General features: G+C 49.4%; 1 protein-coding gene across 2 annotated transcripts in view; it reads left to right on the forward strand.

Annotated features, from left to right (window-relative positions):
• DLG5 (discs large MAGUK scaffold protein 5) overlaps positions 1-16981 on the forward strand; it is a 125159-nt gene that overhangs the window by 100883 nt on the left and 7295 nt on the right. For both annotated transcript variants that reach the window (XM_039240520.1, XM_039240521.1), the window contains exons 21-27: positions 985-1147; positions 1251-1384; positions 2024-2170; positions 3460-3643; positions 4228-4376; positions 5232-5402; positions 6298-6494. In XM_039240520.1, the coding sequence (XP_039096451.1) occupies positions 985-1147; positions 1251-1384; positions 2024-2170; positions 3460-3643; positions 4228-4376; positions 5232-5402; positions 6298-6494 (1145 nt within the window). The remainder of the gene's footprint in view (positions 1-984; positions 1148-1250; positions 1385-2023; positions 2171-3459; positions 3644-4227; positions 4377-5231; positions 5403-6297; positions 6495-16981) is intronic.

The raw sequence follows: 16981 nt of genomic DNA on the forward strand, positions 1-16981 counted from the left end.
GCTCAGGGGCCTCTTGGTCCATCACCCTGTGAGTCTGCCCTCACCCAGATTCCCTGTGCTCCCCTCCCTGGAGGGGAGTCCGAGGACGTGGTGTTCTGGCTGGCTCCTCCCTCGGCCTTTGGCTGCGGTTTTGTCCTGAGAAGAAGGGCTTCGGGCAGCATAGTCCTCAGGGGATGACGTGGCATCACCTGGCTGTCTTTCTCTCTGTTAGGTTCCAGACATCTGTCATCCTTCCCTGAGAATCCCTCTTTTCTTTCTAACTCTTTGCACCTTCCAGATGTCTCTGCCACCACAGATCTTTCCTGAGACTGCCCATGGCCGCCAGGCCCAGGTTTTCCTCCCTGAGGAGTCTGAGGTTGGCCTGACATGAGGCCCCCTGCCCGAGGCCCCTCATGCCCTTGGCACGGTGGACAGCTGCCCCCGGGCCGGCAACTGCATGGTCACCGCCTTGCTCCGAGCCTCCCCGCTCCCTTTTCAATGGCTTGGGTTTGCAGCGGCTTAATTTCCATGGTCATTGTACGTCATCCTCTATACTGGTAAATGTAAAAAGTGATACTTTATATTGTTTCTTCTGGGTGACTGTCCTCACAGGAGCCATTGTTTTTCCTCTTGGGGCATCTTGAGAGGCCCCACTGGGGTTTGTAAACTGTACATTTGGTTGAGGCATCTCTCACCTTATGAAACTCTCTGCGCTTTTTCCCCATGTATATCAGTGTGTATATTTCACATGGCCCATCCTTTGTGTCTTCGGGACTGGGTGCTTCTGTGTCCATTTGGGGGTGTCGTGCTTGTATCGCATGAGGTTGTGGGAATGTGTATCACTGCTGTGAGTGGGGTCATCGCATTCCCATTTAGCTGTGTCATCGTAGGAGCATCCGGTGATCCCTGGCCCTCTCTGCGTAGCCGATTGCATGTCTGACTTCAGACTTTCCCCATCCCTTTCCTGTGTGTTTGAGTCCCCACAACCATTGGCTCTCTTCCAAGGCCTTATGTGGAGGAGCCACGCCATGTCAAGCTGCAGAAGGGCTCGGAGCCTCTGGGCATCTCCATCGTGAGTGGAGAGAAGGGCGGAGTCTATGTCTCCAAGGTGACCGGGGGGAGCATCGCCCACCAGGCTGGCCTCGAGTATGGGGATCAGTTACTGGAGGTAAGTGGGAGCCAGCCTTCTGCACTTTGTCCTTCCCTCCGCCTTTCCTCCCCCGGGCCCCAGCCCCCACCACGTCACTGAGCGTGCCCTGGGTGTTTCCTAGTTCAATGGCATAAACCTGCGGAGCGCCACGGAGCAGCAGGCCCGGCTCATCATTGGACAGCAGTGTGACACTATCACCATTCTGGCCCAGTACAACCCACACATGCACCAGCTCAGCAGCCACTCTCGGTCCAGGTGAGGGCCTGGCCTCCACGGGGGCTGCCTGGGCTGAGGGAGAAGAGATGGCACAGCCAACGTGCCGGCTGCACGTTCTGGGCATTCAGCTGCCATAAGAGGGGAGCCGGCCAGCCGTGGATTGGGGGGAAAGGACATATAGAGGAGGATATGAAGCCAGATATCTGGGGTGTGGAAGCACATGGCTGGGCCCCCTGGTGAAGCAGGAAGCCCTGCACACAGGTGTGTGGTAGCCAGGAGCTAAGGCCTAGGGGTGGGATCCTCCTCCGGGGTGTTCTGGCCCTCTGTCCGTGAGCAGAAGCTGTGTGTCTCTGCCCCTGAGCTGTGGGCTGCAGAGCCCGTGGGAGAAGGGGAACGCCTGTCACTGCCCTGCGGCACTGCACGGCTCAGCGAAGGGGGGCAGGATGCACGAACAGTGAACCTGTGTGCCCCCAGGCCGACACCTTCAGAGAGATGGGGAGAAGACAGACAGACCCTGTCGGGTGGATGACACGAGTCCAAGCTCCCAAACTCAGGGCTCAGAGCCGTGTGACCTGGTCCCTGTTCGCAGCCCGGCCCTGGTCACCACCAGAGAGGGGGAGGCCGTGGACGGCTGAGGACTGTGTGCCCCTCCTTACTCTTCCTCACCTCCGTCCCCAGCTCCCACCTGGACCCTGCCAGTGCTCACTCCACTCTCCAGGGCAGCAGTGCCACCAGCCCGGAGCATCCCTCTGTCATTGACCCGCTGATGGAGCAGGACGAGGGCCCCGGTGCCCCCCCGGCCAAGCAGAGCACCCCCAGTTCCAGGTCAGCAAATGCGTGCTGTTCCCGCATCTGCTCCCTGGCCCGGTGGGGTGGACAGGCGGTCAGCACTGCGGCCCGGGCGCGCCCCCCGTGGCGTCCCCCTGTGCTGCAGACTGCAGAGCAGCTTGTCAGGAGCTGGGACGGGAAGCATGCCAGTCCCTCCTCCCTCCTTCCCGACCGTTCCTCGCTTTCTTGTTTTTCTCCTTCTTTCTATTTGACTTGTTCTTAGCTCTGCCTCCTTTCTTTCCTCCTTCTCTCATTTGCTCGTTTTCTGATGGTCTTTAGACAGTCCCCACCCACCCAGCCCTGGGCTGTGGCCGTCACCAGCAGTCGCCCCCAGGGAGCTCTGGGTTTAGAGGGTGTCCAGGCAGGTGCAGCATGTGCTGAGAGCCAGTACGGGCCATGACGGAGCAGTCAATGAGTGTGCCGGGGGAGCTGTGACAGTTGCGTTAGCATTCAGGGTGAGCAGGGGTCAGCCATGCAAGTGGTGGGAGTAAAGAACGGTCAGGATGAGGGGTCAGCTCTCGCGTGGCAGGAGAGGTAGGGCACGCACAGGAGCCGGAGGGAAGATGGGGAGAGGGCCGCCGGGCCCGGGCACATGGCGGTCATTCGTAGTTCCAGACAGAGCCATTCCCTTGACCAAGCCCAGGCCTCACCCGGGATGCGGCCAGCTCTGCTCTCTGCCCTGCGTCTGTCATGCTGCAACTTGCCTGCTGTAGTCACAGCCGGCCCCTCCCCTGGGACCCCTCATCAGTGTCTGTCACTGCCCCGTTGCCTCCACTCGGTTTGCTGGCCAGTGCTTCAGCCTCCCTCACTGCACTGTGAGCTCCTTGATGGCAAGGGGCCCTCTCTTCGTGGTTTAGCGCGGTCCCTGGGCCATACAAGCTGCTCAGTAAACATTGCTGAGCGGTCTGCTGGGCCCTGGAGCGTGAGGCCGGCTCTCCGTTCTGGCAGAACAAGGTCAGGAGGACACGCGCCGTGCAGGTGGGGAGAGACGCTGCCTATGGCTCTCGGCTGGCAGCTGGACCAAAGAGCAGGGGCATTGATTTTCCCGTGGTCCCCGGCTGGTTTTCTCAAGTGGGGCGGTGTTTTCACCTCTACAAACCCTAGCAGCTGGCCTGTAAACTAAGTCACTAGAACCAGAACCCGGATGGGACCACCAGTCAGCTCCCGGTGCTTGAGACCTCTGGGAGTGAGCCGAAAACCGTCTGGCCGTTAGCCGCTGTTGGGTCTTTCATGCCCTGCTCCCCAGCGTGTGTGTGACTGAGGAACTTTATTTTCCTAACCGAAAGGATGGTGGGAGACACCAGCAAGAAGACCCCGGAGCCAAGACTCGTCTTCATCAAAAAGTCCCAGCTGGAGCTTGGCGTGCATTTATGTGGAGGGAACCTGCACGGGGTGTTTGTGGCAGAGGTGGAGGATGACAGTCCTGCTAGGGGCCCCGATGGCCTTGTGCCAGGGGACCTCATCCTTGAGGTGAGTTCTGAGCTGGCGAGCAGCAGGCCCACCCCTCTCCACCCGCACCTCTGGACTCCTGTGATCTCAAATGGCATGGGAGGCAGAGAGCACAGCCTCTCGCCTGGCGGCCCCGTTGGTATTGGTGGGATGCTGCGAGGACCCTCGGGGTGGGTCACGGGGACCTGGGCACGGTCCTGGCTTGGGCACTGGTGTCAGGAGGGAGGCGGGAGGGAGGACGCTCTGCTGTGTGGGCAGCAGGACTGTGGTCTGATGAGACGTCCTCTCTCCCTCTGGCTGGGTCTCCCGTGGGGGGGGGAGATGGCTCACAGGCATTCACAGACACAAGTAGCGTAAGTGAGATGAAGTGCCCTGTTTTTATAGCCCTTTCTTGCCGGGGGCTAGCTCAGGGTCTCTCCTGGGAGAAGCTGCTGAGGGCAGAGCAGACACCGGCAGAGGACTAGGCCTTACCTGCAGAGGTGAGGCAGGCAGATTCCCAGTTAAGGGGACCTTAAATCTCTGCCTTGTCCCACAACCGCCGACTCAGGGGTACCCCGGCCACCCCTGGCTCCTGCCCTTGACCTCAGTCCCCTGTCCTTGGGCAGTATGGAAGTCTGGACGTGCGAGGCAAGACGGTGGAGGAGGTCTATGTGGAGATGCTGAAGCCCAAGGACAGTGTCCGTCTCAAGGTGCAGTACCGCCCTGAGGAGTTCACCAAGGTCAAGGGCCTGCCTGGTGACAGCTTCTACATCAGGTACCAGGGGCCAGGGGCTCTGGGGACGCAGAGCCAGGGGAGGACCTGAGGAGACTGGTCCTGGAGAGTGGCTCTGAAACACAGAGGGTGGGACCATGGTCCTTGTTGCTTGGGTCCCAAACCACAAGCTCATGGTGAGATGCTGGTGACTTAGGAAAACGCCTGAGGGCTTGCAGGACCACATAGGCTCCCTAGAATCAAGGCCTGGGGAATTTTGAGGCCACAGAGCCCCATTTTCCAGGGGGCTGCCCTCCTCTCCTGGTTTCCCCCTGACCCAGGTCTGCAGATCAGTTTGCAGCGTGTACCTGAAATGCTGTGACTTGTGTGCGGGCACAGGCATCAGGCATTTTCTAGAAGGGGCTCATGGTTCCTTCATGTTCCCTAAGTTCTGAAGCTGCAAAGAATCAAAACACTGATCAGCTGTGTACCATAGGGTACAGGTCTCGGTCTCTGGGACACCTTCCTTGGTGGGAGATGGCATGTTCCCATTGTGAGGAGTTTCTGTTCTGTAGGAACCCCTGACCTTGACTCCGGGAAGAAAGTCTTTCCTTTTGGAAGGGGTGACATGGTTTGGGCCCTTGGTAAGAAGGTCTTTCTCTGATAGATGTGAGGCAGCCCTTGCCCCCAGGGAGCCACCGGTCTCAGGGGGGCAAGGCCACTTTGTCCTGCCCTGTAAAGCTGGGGCTCCGTCCTTTGGGAACGGCCGCCAGGATGGGAGAGGTGGGTCCTGACAGCGGCCCGGGGAGAGCTCAACGGGGAGACTGCCCCCGGAGACGGGCTGCCAAGGTGTGTGGCTGGGCGGCCCTCCAGCAGGCAGCAGCATCCTGATCCTGGTCCCTGTGTCGCCTGGTCCAGGGCCCTGTACGACCGGCTGGCAGAGGTGGAGCACGAGCTGAGCTTTAAGAAAGACGACATCCTCTACGTTGACGACACTTTGCCTCAGGGCACATTTGGGTCCTGGATGGCCTGGCAGCTGGACGAGAAGGCCCAGAAGATCCAGCGCGGGCAGGTCCCCAGCAAATACGTGTAAGCGTGCGTGCCTGGGCTTGGGGGCCGGGCGGGGCGGGGCGGGGCGGGGCCCTCCCCCACAGGACCCTCCCCCACAGGACACCCTGGGTCTAGTCTGACGTTGTGCCCAAACCACTTGTCCAGAAAGCTGCTCCTGGCACAGTTCAGCGCTGTTTGTAAGTCCGTGATGTACGGAAGCACGGTGGCCCCTGAGGTGACGTAGCTTATTTATTTTTAACTGATTTACTGAGATATATTCATACACCATGCAGTTCACCCAAAGTGTACGATTCAGTGCTTTTCATTGTATTCACAGCCCTGTGCCACCATCCCCACTGTCCATTTTAGAATGTTCCCGTCACCTCAGAAGCAGCCCTGCCCCCGTTAGCTACTAGCTGCCCACCCCTCTGCCCCCCACCACGTCCATCCGTCGTTCCGGCCCCGCGCCCTCCCCGAGGTGGCCACACCCGTGCTTCCTGTCCCTGTGGAGTTCACTGTTGTGAACTCGCACGTGAACATGGTCTTCCGTCACTGGCTTCTCCTGCTTACCATACCGTTTCCGAGGTGCTTCCGTGCCGCGGTGTGTGCGTGTCAGTGTCTCGTTCCTTTTCATGGCAGGAGTGTAACTGGTCCTGTCACCGAGGGAGGGCTGTCCTCGCAGCTCCTTCTGACACTCACCTGAGTGTAGCAATTGTCCGGCTCTGAGAGCTCCCCCAGCACTGGGGGTGTGTGGCCCCCAAGGCAGCGGTCCCTAGGGGTCCTTGGTGGCCTGGGTGGGTGAGTGGCCAGGGAACCTACAGCAGCACATTGGAGGAGCTTCCAGTGCTGGCTCGCGCCCTCCGCACGGGCAGGGCAGGGCGGCCGGAGGTGGTCCCTGGGCCCCTCCCAGCACCACCCTTCCCTGTGACTGCAGGATGGACCAGGAATTCTCCAGGAGACTCAGCATGTCTGAAGTCAAAGACGACAGCAATGCCACAAAGACGCTGTCAGCAGCGGCTCGCAGATCCTTCTTCCGAAGGAAACATAAGCACAAACGCAACGGGTCCAAAGATGGGAAGGACCTCCTGGCCTTGGACACCTTCTCCAACGACACCCTTCCGCTCTTTGAAGGCAAGTGGCTGAGTGCACTTTCTCAGAGCTCGGTTTGCCGCACAGCAGTGACAGTGACTTAGGCAAGATAGAGGCCTCCTCTGCTCTCATGCAGAAGCAGTTGTCCGGGTTGGGGTGGTGGCACTGCTGTCCTCTGGGCCTGCCCTCTCTGTGACATTGCAGCTCCAGCCATCACATCCGTATCCAGGCAGCAGGAAGGAGGACGGGGCCAAAGTGTGCTGCGGCTGCGTGCGCCTCTTTAAATGGCTCGCCTGGAAGTCCCACCCTGTGCCTCCTGCTCACATCTCAGTGGCCGCTTGCATCTGCAAGAGCGCCTGAAAACGCGGGGTCCCAGCTGGCGTAGTGCCAGCCTCGGGAACGTAGGTTCTGCTAGTAAGGAAGAGAGGAAGGCTGGGCATTGGATGGGTGGAAGCCGCCTCTGCTCAATGCATTGCTTCTGGTTTGTTTGGGGTTATTATAGGCTGTTTGGGGGTAACCAAGAGCCACCAGCCCCTGCGGACCGTTGCCTCTTCTGGCTTCATTCCTGTGTCCATTATGATCCTTACAAGGTCTTCCCAGGGCCGGACACCGAGCCAGGGCTGGACTTGCATCTTTGGGAGCATTAGACATCCCCTGGCCTGCTGCCCTTGTGGGAAGGGGACACTTGTCCTGTGAAGCAGGAGGCTTTTGTGGATGCCGCTCCCGGGCCCCTGGTGTGTGTCCAGCGTCCTAGAATGTCGCCCTCACAGGCAGGAGGGCTGTGAAGGTGGCACCGAGCCACAGCTGATAAGACAGCTGATTTCCTCCTTCCCTGCCTTCCTCCCCTGCTCCCTTTATTATTTTTCACACTAAGGCCTGAGGCACAGGAAGTTGAGTAAGTCCCACCCCTTCTTCATGGCCTCTGTCTCTCCGTCGGGACAGGGTTGGCAAACCCCAGCCGTTAGGCCGCGTCTGTTTTTCTGTGGCCTGGGGCTAAGAATGGATGTTTATTACATGTTTATTTTATTTTTATTTTTTTAATGTTTATTTACTCTTGAGAGAGAGAGAGAGAGAGAGAGAGAGCAAGCAGGGGACGGGCAGAGAGACAGAGAGAGAGACACACAATCTGAAGAGAGAGAGAGAGAGAGCAAGCAGGGGACGGGCAGAGAGACAGAGAGAGAGACACACAATCTGAAGCAGGCTATCCGCACAGAGCCTGACGCGGGGCCCAAACCCACAAACCGTGAGATCACGACCTGAGGTAAAGTCGTCCACTTACCAACTGAGCCACCCAGGCGCCACCGAGATTTACATGTTCAAATGTTAAACGTAAGAAAGACTGTCTTTAGGTGCATGAGCCTTTTGGCAATAACCGTTGCTTGGTTTTGCCGTTTGGCTTTCAAAGCCTGAAATATTGACTATCTTGATCTTTACAGAAAAATCTGCTGACATCTTAATCAAAGTGAGATTTTGTTCTTGTTTAGGTTTTTTGTTTTTTCCCCCTTTCATTTCTTTGATCTTTAATCTCACAATCCCCTTCTGCTGTAGACACCATCTCTGGTGTCTTTGGTGTGTGTCCTGGGGACATGCCTTTGAAGAATAGTAATTTGCCCCTTCTTCTGTTTGGTTCCTCGGGGTTTTTTGCATTATATATTTGGAAGTTGGGTTTGGGTACACACATTGTTTGATTTTTTGATATTTTGATTTTACCCTTTCTTGGTAAATTGAGCCTTTTTTTTCATTTTGAAATAATCTTCATCTCTAGTAATGTTTCTCTCCTTAAAGTCTATCTTGTCTGAATTGTGACACCCATTTTCTTTTTGTCATTGGTTACATACATAGTTCACCTTTCCCTTCCCTCTCCTTTAAACTGTTCCATAGCTTTATATGTAAATGTCTCCTATAAGCAGCTTGTAGGGTGGTTTTTTTGTTTTTGTTTTTAATGTTTACTTATTTTTGAGAGAGAGAGAGAGAGACAGAGTGTGACCAGGGGAATGGCAGAGAGGGAGATACATAATCGGAAGCAGGCTCCAGGCTCTTAGCTGCCAGCACAGAGCCTGATGCGGGGCTCAAACCATGAACTGTGAGATCGTGATCTGAGCCAATGTCGGATGCTTAACTGACTGAGCCACCCAGGTGGCCCTAGGGTTGTTTTTTTTTTTTTTTTTAATCTACTGTGACAGTTTGTCTTTTTTCATTTTTTGAAATATAATATATGTATAGAAAGTGCACATACATTTACAGAACAGATTACAGCAAGGGCTTTCACAGTCTCAGCATACTTGGGGTGATCTTTATCATTTGATCAGGGTGTTTAATTACTGATTGAATATACAGGTACGTTTTGGATTTACTTTTACCGTCTTACCATTTGTTTTCTGTTATCCTTCCTGATTTATGTTTCTTTTGCTCCCTTTGCTTACTTTTTTTTTGGGATGAATCAAGTATTTTCATTATTCAGTTCCCTACTCCATCTGTTCGTTTTTATAATTCATCTTGTTTGTTCCTTGGGGGTTACAGAAGGCCTCACGGCGTACGTGTCTGCCTCACCACCAGCATCAGTCATTTCTCTGGCCGCTTCCCTAAAAATTCTAAAACACAGGAACCCTCTGACTTCCAGGCACCTCCCTCCCACCATTACCACTTTCATTCGAGGTGTGTTTTAAGCCCCAGGCAGTATCGTTGGTGTGCACGCCGGTCATTGTCTCGTATGCACCCTGTTTCTTTCTGCTCTTCACACCTGCCTGCAGCTCTGCCCCTGCGTGTGCTCTTTCTTTCCTGCCCAGCAGCAGCCTTTAGCATCTCTGGCTTCCCAGCTTTCCTGAGATGTGGTCGACAGGTAACACCATGTGGGTTTAAGGTCCACCACGTGATGATTTGGTACGTGTGTGTCGCACAGTACGTACCGCAGTAAGGCGAGTGGACATGTTACTTCACCTCGCACAGTTACTGTTTTGTTGTTGCTGTGGGGTGGCCCTCAGCACCGCCTGTGACACAGGATCCTGGGCGACGTATTCTCTCCGTGTCTGATTATCTGTTTTCCTGTCATTTTTGGAGATTTTCACTGGATATAGAATTTTAGACGGGCAGATCTCTCTGCGTTTTCAGGGTACTGTTTTCCGGCCTTCGTGGTGCATTCATTTCCTAGGGCTGCAGTCACAAGTATCGCAGGCTTTGTGCCTAACACGATGTACGTTTATTCTCTCACAGTCCTGGGGATTAGAAGTCCCAAATCTACCTTTGGGTCCAAAAAAAAAAAAAAAAAAAAATCAAGGTGTGGCAGGCGCACACTCCCTCCGAGGCACTAGGGGAGAATCTCTTTCTTCTTCTTGCGGCTTCTGGTGGCTGCCAGCGTGCCTACACGTGTGGCCACGTCACTGGCACCGTCACATCTCTCTGCTCCGTCCTCCTTCACCCTCTCCACGTGTGTCTGTGTCCTGCAAGGGCACATGTGATTGCACTCAGCGCGCGGGCCGTCCAGGGTGAGTGCCTCCTTGGAAGACCCTTCCCTCACTTACTCTCTGCTCTCTAAAGGAACAGTCCCGGGTTCCAGGGCTCGGGGGGACTCGCTCTAGGGGGCACGTTGCAGCCTACCCCCCACGTCATTTCCAGTGGGAAGTCCTCCTTCACATTGGTCTCAGCACAGAAGGTGATGTGCGTCTGACCCTCCTCCCTTCCCCTGGCTGTCTTTTTTTTTTTTTTTTTTTNTGAGAATCAGAGAGAGACCAGGGGAGGATCAGAGAGAGAGATACAGAATCTGAAACAGGCTCCAGGTTCTGAGCTAGCTGTCAGCACAGAGCCTGACGCGGGGCTTGAACCCATGAACCGTGAGATCATGACCTGAGCTGAAGTCGGACGCTTAACCGACTGATCCACCCACGTGCGCCCCCCTCTGCCCCCCCAAGCTATCTTAAAGGTCTTCCCTGTCGCCGTTCCTCAGCGGTCCTACCACGAGGGGCGTGTGTGGTCTTATGTCTCTTCCGTGGGGGTCTTCGGTGGTGGCGCTGCTCATTTCTTAGCACTGCCAAAATCTGAGGCCGGACGTCTTCATTGGTTTTGGAAAAGGACGGTCTGGTGTTTCTTGAAAGTTCCTGTGCTGCTCTGTCTCCTGTATCTCAGCACTTGGGCGCTGTCCCATAGGTTTCATCTGCCTTTCCGTCTCTGTTTCTCTCCGTGCTTCAGCCTGGAGAGCCTTGCTGTTTCCAGCAGACCTTTCTCTTGCTCGTTAATCCACATAATTTTTAAATTTGCCATCTTAACAATTTTACGTACAGTTTAGTAATGTTCAGTATGTGCAAAAGATCTCTAGAACTTTTTTATCTGGCGATGCTGAAACTGTACCCACCAAACACTAATTCTCCCTCCCCTCCCCAGTCCCCACATTGACACCCACATCACCTCTCCTTCTGTTTCTGTGATTTTTGACTACTTTAGATATTTCATGTGAGTGGAATCATACAGTACTTGTCTTTTTAATGATGGGCTTAATTGCTTAGCAAATATCCTGGAGTTGTAGTATGACAGGATTTCCGTGGGCTTCTTTTTGTTTGTTCGTTTGTTTAAGGCTACATAGGATTCCGTTGTGTATACCTACCCCATTTTCTTTCTTTATCTCTCAGTGGGCATTTGGGTTGCTTCTGCCTCTTGGCTTTTATGAATAAGGCTGGATGAACATGGATGTGCTAATATCTCTTTGAGTTCTGGCCTAGAATTCTTTTGGCTCTATTACTGCAAGTGGGATTGCTGGTTTCTATTTTTAATTTTTTTTGAGGAACCTCCATACTGTTTTCCATAGTGGCTGCACTATTTTACATTTCTGCCAGCAGTGTACAAGGGTTCTGATTTCCCTGCATCCTCACCAACTTGTTATTTTCTGTTCTTTTCATGTGGCCATCCTAATGGGTCTAAAGGTCGTATCGAAGTGTAGTTTTTGATATGCATTTCTCTTATAATGAGTGATGTAGAGCATTTTTAAAAATTAATTTGTTGGCCATTTGTATATCTTCTTTGGAGAATTGTCCATTCTAATCCTTAGCCTGTTTTTTAAAATTATTTGCCTTTTTGTTGTTGAGTTCTAGAAGTTCTTTTAAAAAAATAGAACTACCCTATGATCTATCAATTGTACCACTGGGTATTTACCAAAAGGATACAAAAATACTAATTAAAAGGGATACATGCACCTTGATGTGTTTAGCAGCATTATCAACAATTTGTGGAATTGTTGGAATTATGGAAACAGCCCAAGTGTTCATCAACTGATGAGTGAATAAAGATGTGGCGCGCACACACACGCGCGCACACACACACAGGAAAATACTCAGCCATCAAAAAGAATGAAATCTTGCTGTTTGCAACAACATGGATGGAACTAAGCGAAATAAATCAGTCAGAGAAAGCTAAGTACCATATGATTTCACTATGTGGAATTTAAGAAACAAACAAACAAAAAAGATCGTAGGGGAAAAAGAGAGGCAAACCAAAAAACATCTCTTAACTATATAGAACAAACTGAGGGTTACCATAAGGGAGACGGGTGGGGCGTGGGTGAAATAGCTGATGGGAATTAAGGAGGGCACCTGTTGTGGTGAGCACCAGGTGTTGTATGTAAGTGTTGAATCACTAAATTCGATTCCTGAAACTAGTATCACAGTGTGTGTTAACTAACTGGAGTTTAAATGTTTATTTTTTTAATGTTCCTTTATTTTTGAGAGAGAAAGAGAGAAGGAGCAGGGGACAGAGAGGGAGGGAGGCACAGAATCTGAAGCAGGCTTCAGGCTCTGAGCTGTCAGCACAGAGCCCAACACAGGGCTCAAACTCACAAACTGTGAGATAATAACCTGAGCCAAAGTCAGATGCTTTACCAGCTAAGCCACCCAAGCACCCCAACTAACTGGAATTTAAATAAAACCCTGAAAAATCAATTCTGTATATTAACATCAGATATGTTTTGCAGATATTATCTCCCATTTCATAGGTTGCCTTTTTACTCTGCTGTTTGCTTTGATGCTCAGAAGTTTTAAAATTTGATGTAGTCCCATGTCTATTTTGCTTTCCTTGCCTGCGCTTTTATTCTGTTCTAGAAATCATTGCCCAAGGTGCCTGGGTGGCTCAGTTCATTAAGCATCTGACTCTTGATTTCAGCTCAGGTCATGATCTCATGGTTGTGAGACCAAGCCCTGCTTTGGGCTTTGCACTGAGATTCTCTCTCTCTTTAGCACTCTCTCTCTCTCTGCCACCCCCCCCCCCCCAACTCTCACCTGTGCGCTCTTTTTCTCAAATAATAAGAAGAAATCATTGCCCTCAGCAATGTCATGACGGTTGTTCTCTGTTTTCTTCCCAGAGTTTTATGGTCTTAGGTCTTAGTTTCGGATTTTTAATTAATTTTGAATTAATTTTTGTAAATGGTGTAAGATAAAGGTCCAGCCTCATTCTTTTGCACAGGGGTATCAGTTTCCCAGCACCATTTGTTGAAGGGCTTGTCCTTTCCTGACTGTGTGATCATGGCACTCTGGTCAGAAATCATGTAGTCGTGATACAGGGTTTATTTCCGGACTCTTTTTATCTTTCATTGGTCAGTATATATGTCTTTATGCCAGCACCACACTGTCTGAGAACTGTTGCTTTGTAGTATGTTTTGAAATCAGGAAGTGTGAAGCCTCTAACTTTGTTTTGGCTCTTCAGGGTCCCTTGAAATTCCATGAGTTTTAGGATTTTTTTCTTCTTCAAAAGACGACACTGAGATTTTCAGAGAGATTGCATTGAATCTTTAGATTGATTTAAGTAGTATGGACATTTTAACAATACTGAGTCTTCCAGTCCATGAATATAGGATGTCTTTCCATGTATTTGTATCTTCTTTTTTGCATTATTTTGTAGTTTGCGGTTTATAAGTCTTTCACCTCCTCAGTTAGGTTTATTCCTAAGTATTTTATCCTTTGTGATGCTCTGGTAAATGGATTTGTTTTCTTAATTTCTTTTTCAGAATGGTCATTGTTAGTGTATAGAAATGCAACTGATTTGTGTGTGTTGATTTTGTATTCTGAAACTGCTGATATCATTAGTTGTAACATGTTTGTGTGTGTGTGTGTGTGTGTGTGTGTGTGTGTATTCCCTTGAGTTTTCTACGTAATTTCATGTCATCTGTGAACAAAAAATGTTACTGTTTTCTAACGTAGATGTCATCTTTCTTTTCTGGTCTAGTTGCCCTGGCTGGGATTTCCAGTACCGTGTTGGAGAGTAGTGGCAAATGTGGGCATCCTTGCCTTTGTTTCTGATCTTAGAGGGAGAGTTTTCCATCTTTTGCCATTAAATATGATGTTAGCTATGTACTTTTTATATATGGCTTTTGTTAGGTTGAAGTAGTTTCCGTCTATTCTAGTTTGTTGAGTGTTTTTATCATGAAAGGATATTTAATTTTGTCAAATGATATTTCTGTGTCAGTTGAGTTGATCATGTGGTTTTTGTCCTTCATTTTGTTAATTTGGTGTATGACATTGATGGACTTTCGTATGTTGAGCCATCCTTGCATTCCAGGGATAAACCCCACTTGGTCGTGGCATATAATCCTTTTGATGTGTTGTTGAGTTCAGTCTGCTAGTATTTTGTTGAGGATTTTTGCATCTATATTCATCAGGGATATTGGTCTCTAGTTTTCTTGTTGTGCCTAGGAACGAGTTTGGGAGTGCCCCCTCCTCTTCAATTTTTGGAAGAGTGTGAAGAGACTAATAGAAGTTTTTAACTTTTATTTTGTTAGAATTCTTTGGTGAAGAAGCCATCTTGTCCTGGGCTTTTTCTTGTTGGAAAGTTTTTCTATTACTTACAGTCTCCTTACTTGTTAGAACTCTGTTCAGATTTTTAAAAGCTTTTTCATGACACAGTCATGATACATTCTATGTTTCTAGAAATTTATTTCTTCCAGGTTGTCCAATTAATACATATACATATAATTATTCATAGTAGTTTTCTATAATCCTTTTTATTTCTGTGAAATCAGTTATGTCCCTTTCTTCGCTTATTTCAGTTATGTAAGGCTTCCCTCCTTTGTTCTTCATTATTCTAGGTAAGAGTTTGTCAACTTTGTTGATCTTTCTAAAAAGCCAAGTCTTGGTTTCATTGATTTTTTTTTTTCCCTTCTGGTTTTCTGTTCTTTGTTTTATCTCTGCTCTTTATTTTTCCCTTCCTTCTGCTAATTTTAGGTTAGTTTTTTCTTTTTGCCCCCTGACTCCTAAAAGCATGAAGTTGGATTGTTGATTTCTTCTTTTTCGATGTCAGCATTTACCACCTCAGGTTTCCCTCTTAGGACTGCTTTTGCTGCATCCTGCAAGTGTCGGAATGTGGTGTTGTTTTCATTTGTCTCCAGAGTTTTCTGAATTCTCCATTGATTTGTTTCTTTGACCCTTGAGTGAAGAGTGACTTGTTTCATTTCCAAGTATGGCTCTATTTTCCTGTTTTCCTTTTTGCTGTTGATTTCTAGTTTCATTCCATTGTGGTCAGAAAAGATATTTTATATAATCTCAGTCTTAAATTCATTTCCTAGTCTGTCCTGGAGAATGCTCTACGTGCACTTGAGAGAGTGCGTATTCTGTTGTTGCTGGGTGAGGTGTTCTGTGCCAGTCTGTTAGGTCCATGTGCGCTATAGAGTTTTGTGGTTCAGCTGTTGTTTTCCTTATTTTCTTTAAACAAAAATTTTTTTAGTGTTTATTTTTGAGAGAGAGAGAGAGAGAGAGAGACAGAGCGTGAACAGGGGAGGAGCATAGAGAGAGGAAGACACAGAATCCAAAGCAGGCTCCGGGCTCTGAGCTGTCAGCACAGAACCCGATGCGGGGCTTAAACCCACCAACTGTGATATCATGACCTGAGCCGAAGTCGGAAGCTTAACAGACTGAGCCACCCAGGCGCCCCTGCTCTTTCCGTATTTTCTGTCTGGTGGTTTTATCCATAACAAAAGTGGGGCTTTGAAGTCCGTATGAATACTGTGTTGCTTGTTCTTCCTTCAGTTCTGTCAGTGTTTGTGTCACATATTTGAGAGCTCTGATGTTAGGTGCGTGTGTTTATAATTGTATCTTTCTGGAGAATTCACCCTTTTGTCATTATATGATGTCCTACTTTGTCTCTCGTGACAGTTTCTGCCTGAGAAGCTGTGTGGTCTGCTAGAACATGGCTACCCTGTGCTCTTTACATTCTCAAGTGCATGAAACAGCTTTTCTCTGTTCTTTCACTATCAGCCTGTGTATGTTCTTAGATCTCACGTGAGCCCCTCCTACCCTGCGTGTAGCTGGAGCTTGCTGATTTATCCATTCAGCCCGTCCATTCACATGTACAGTACCTATTAATACGGGAGAACTTATCATTACCACTAGAGTTGTTTGCTGTGTGTCTCGTACCTTTTCTGCCCATCTTTTTCCTCCCTCGCTGTCCTCTGTTGTATGTTTTGTTGGTTTTGTTTGTGTTTTTGTTTTATTTTTGTTTTTGTGTTGTTTTTGTTTTTTGGTAGTGACAGGTTTTGATTCCCTTCCAATTTCCCTTTATGTATATTTTCTAGATAATTTTCTTTTTGGTTACCATAGCAGTTACATAAAGTCTCTTAAAGTTGTAACAATGCATTTTTAAACTGATAACTTGATTTCAGTCTCCTATAAAAATTCCACGTTACACCCGTGTCCCCCACCCACCTACATGTTGTCGATGACACCCATTATGCCTTTTTGTATCAGTGTGTATATCAATATAGATCTAGAATTAGTTTCATGCTTTTGTTTTTAAATATCTACACCAGATTTAAAAGCGATTTACATGCCTACATTATGTTATTCCCAGATTCTCTATATATCTTTACCCTTCCCTGGGAGTTTTATATTTTCTCTGCTTGGATTTAATGACTTGTGAGAAGCTCTGTAGCTCTTTGATTGTGTAATTGTGAGGACTGCCAATGAAGCAGATTATTCAGGGAGGAACAGGAATCTTCTAAATTGGTATCCCACTGTGTGGAACATTAATAGTTGTTCGGGTAGAATATGATTCTTGCTCAAATAAGTTGAAGGCATAGAGACTTAATGTCCATACACAGGGAAACAGAGGCATAGATGCAGCGTATCCATGCGTGGGAGGTTCAGAAGGAGTACGGGAGGGCAATATGAATCAACAGGGATGCGTTCCAGAAACGTAACACTGAGGGGGAGAGGGAGGTGCGGAATGTTTACAGTATTGTATCATTTTTGTTGTGCGCGCGCGCGCACACACACACACAGCATATTTCCTAGTCATTTTTGAGTATATAAAAGTCGACATGTGAGAACAACAGACAGCTGCAAGGACATTCTTCCAGCTCATAACTGTGGTCATGAGGAGGCTGGTGGGGCCAGAGCTGGAGAAGGGGTGTCAGAGAAGCTCTTTGACTCTACCTGTAATGTTCTGATTTTTATTTATTTATTTATTTATTTATTTATTTACAAATAGTTTATTGTCAAATTAGTTTCCACATAACACCCAGTGCTCATCCCCACAAGTGTCCTCCTCCATGCCCATCCCCC

This window comes from Hyaena hyaena, unplaced genomic scaffold (genome assembly GCF_003009895.1).
Source record: "Hyaena hyaena isolate Hyena2069 unplaced genomic scaffold, ASM300989v1 scaffold_176, whole genome shotgun sequence".
In the NCBI taxonomy this organism is placed as follows: domain Eukaryota; kingdom Metazoa; phylum Chordata; class Mammalia; order Carnivora; family Hyaenidae; genus Hyaena; species Hyaena hyaena.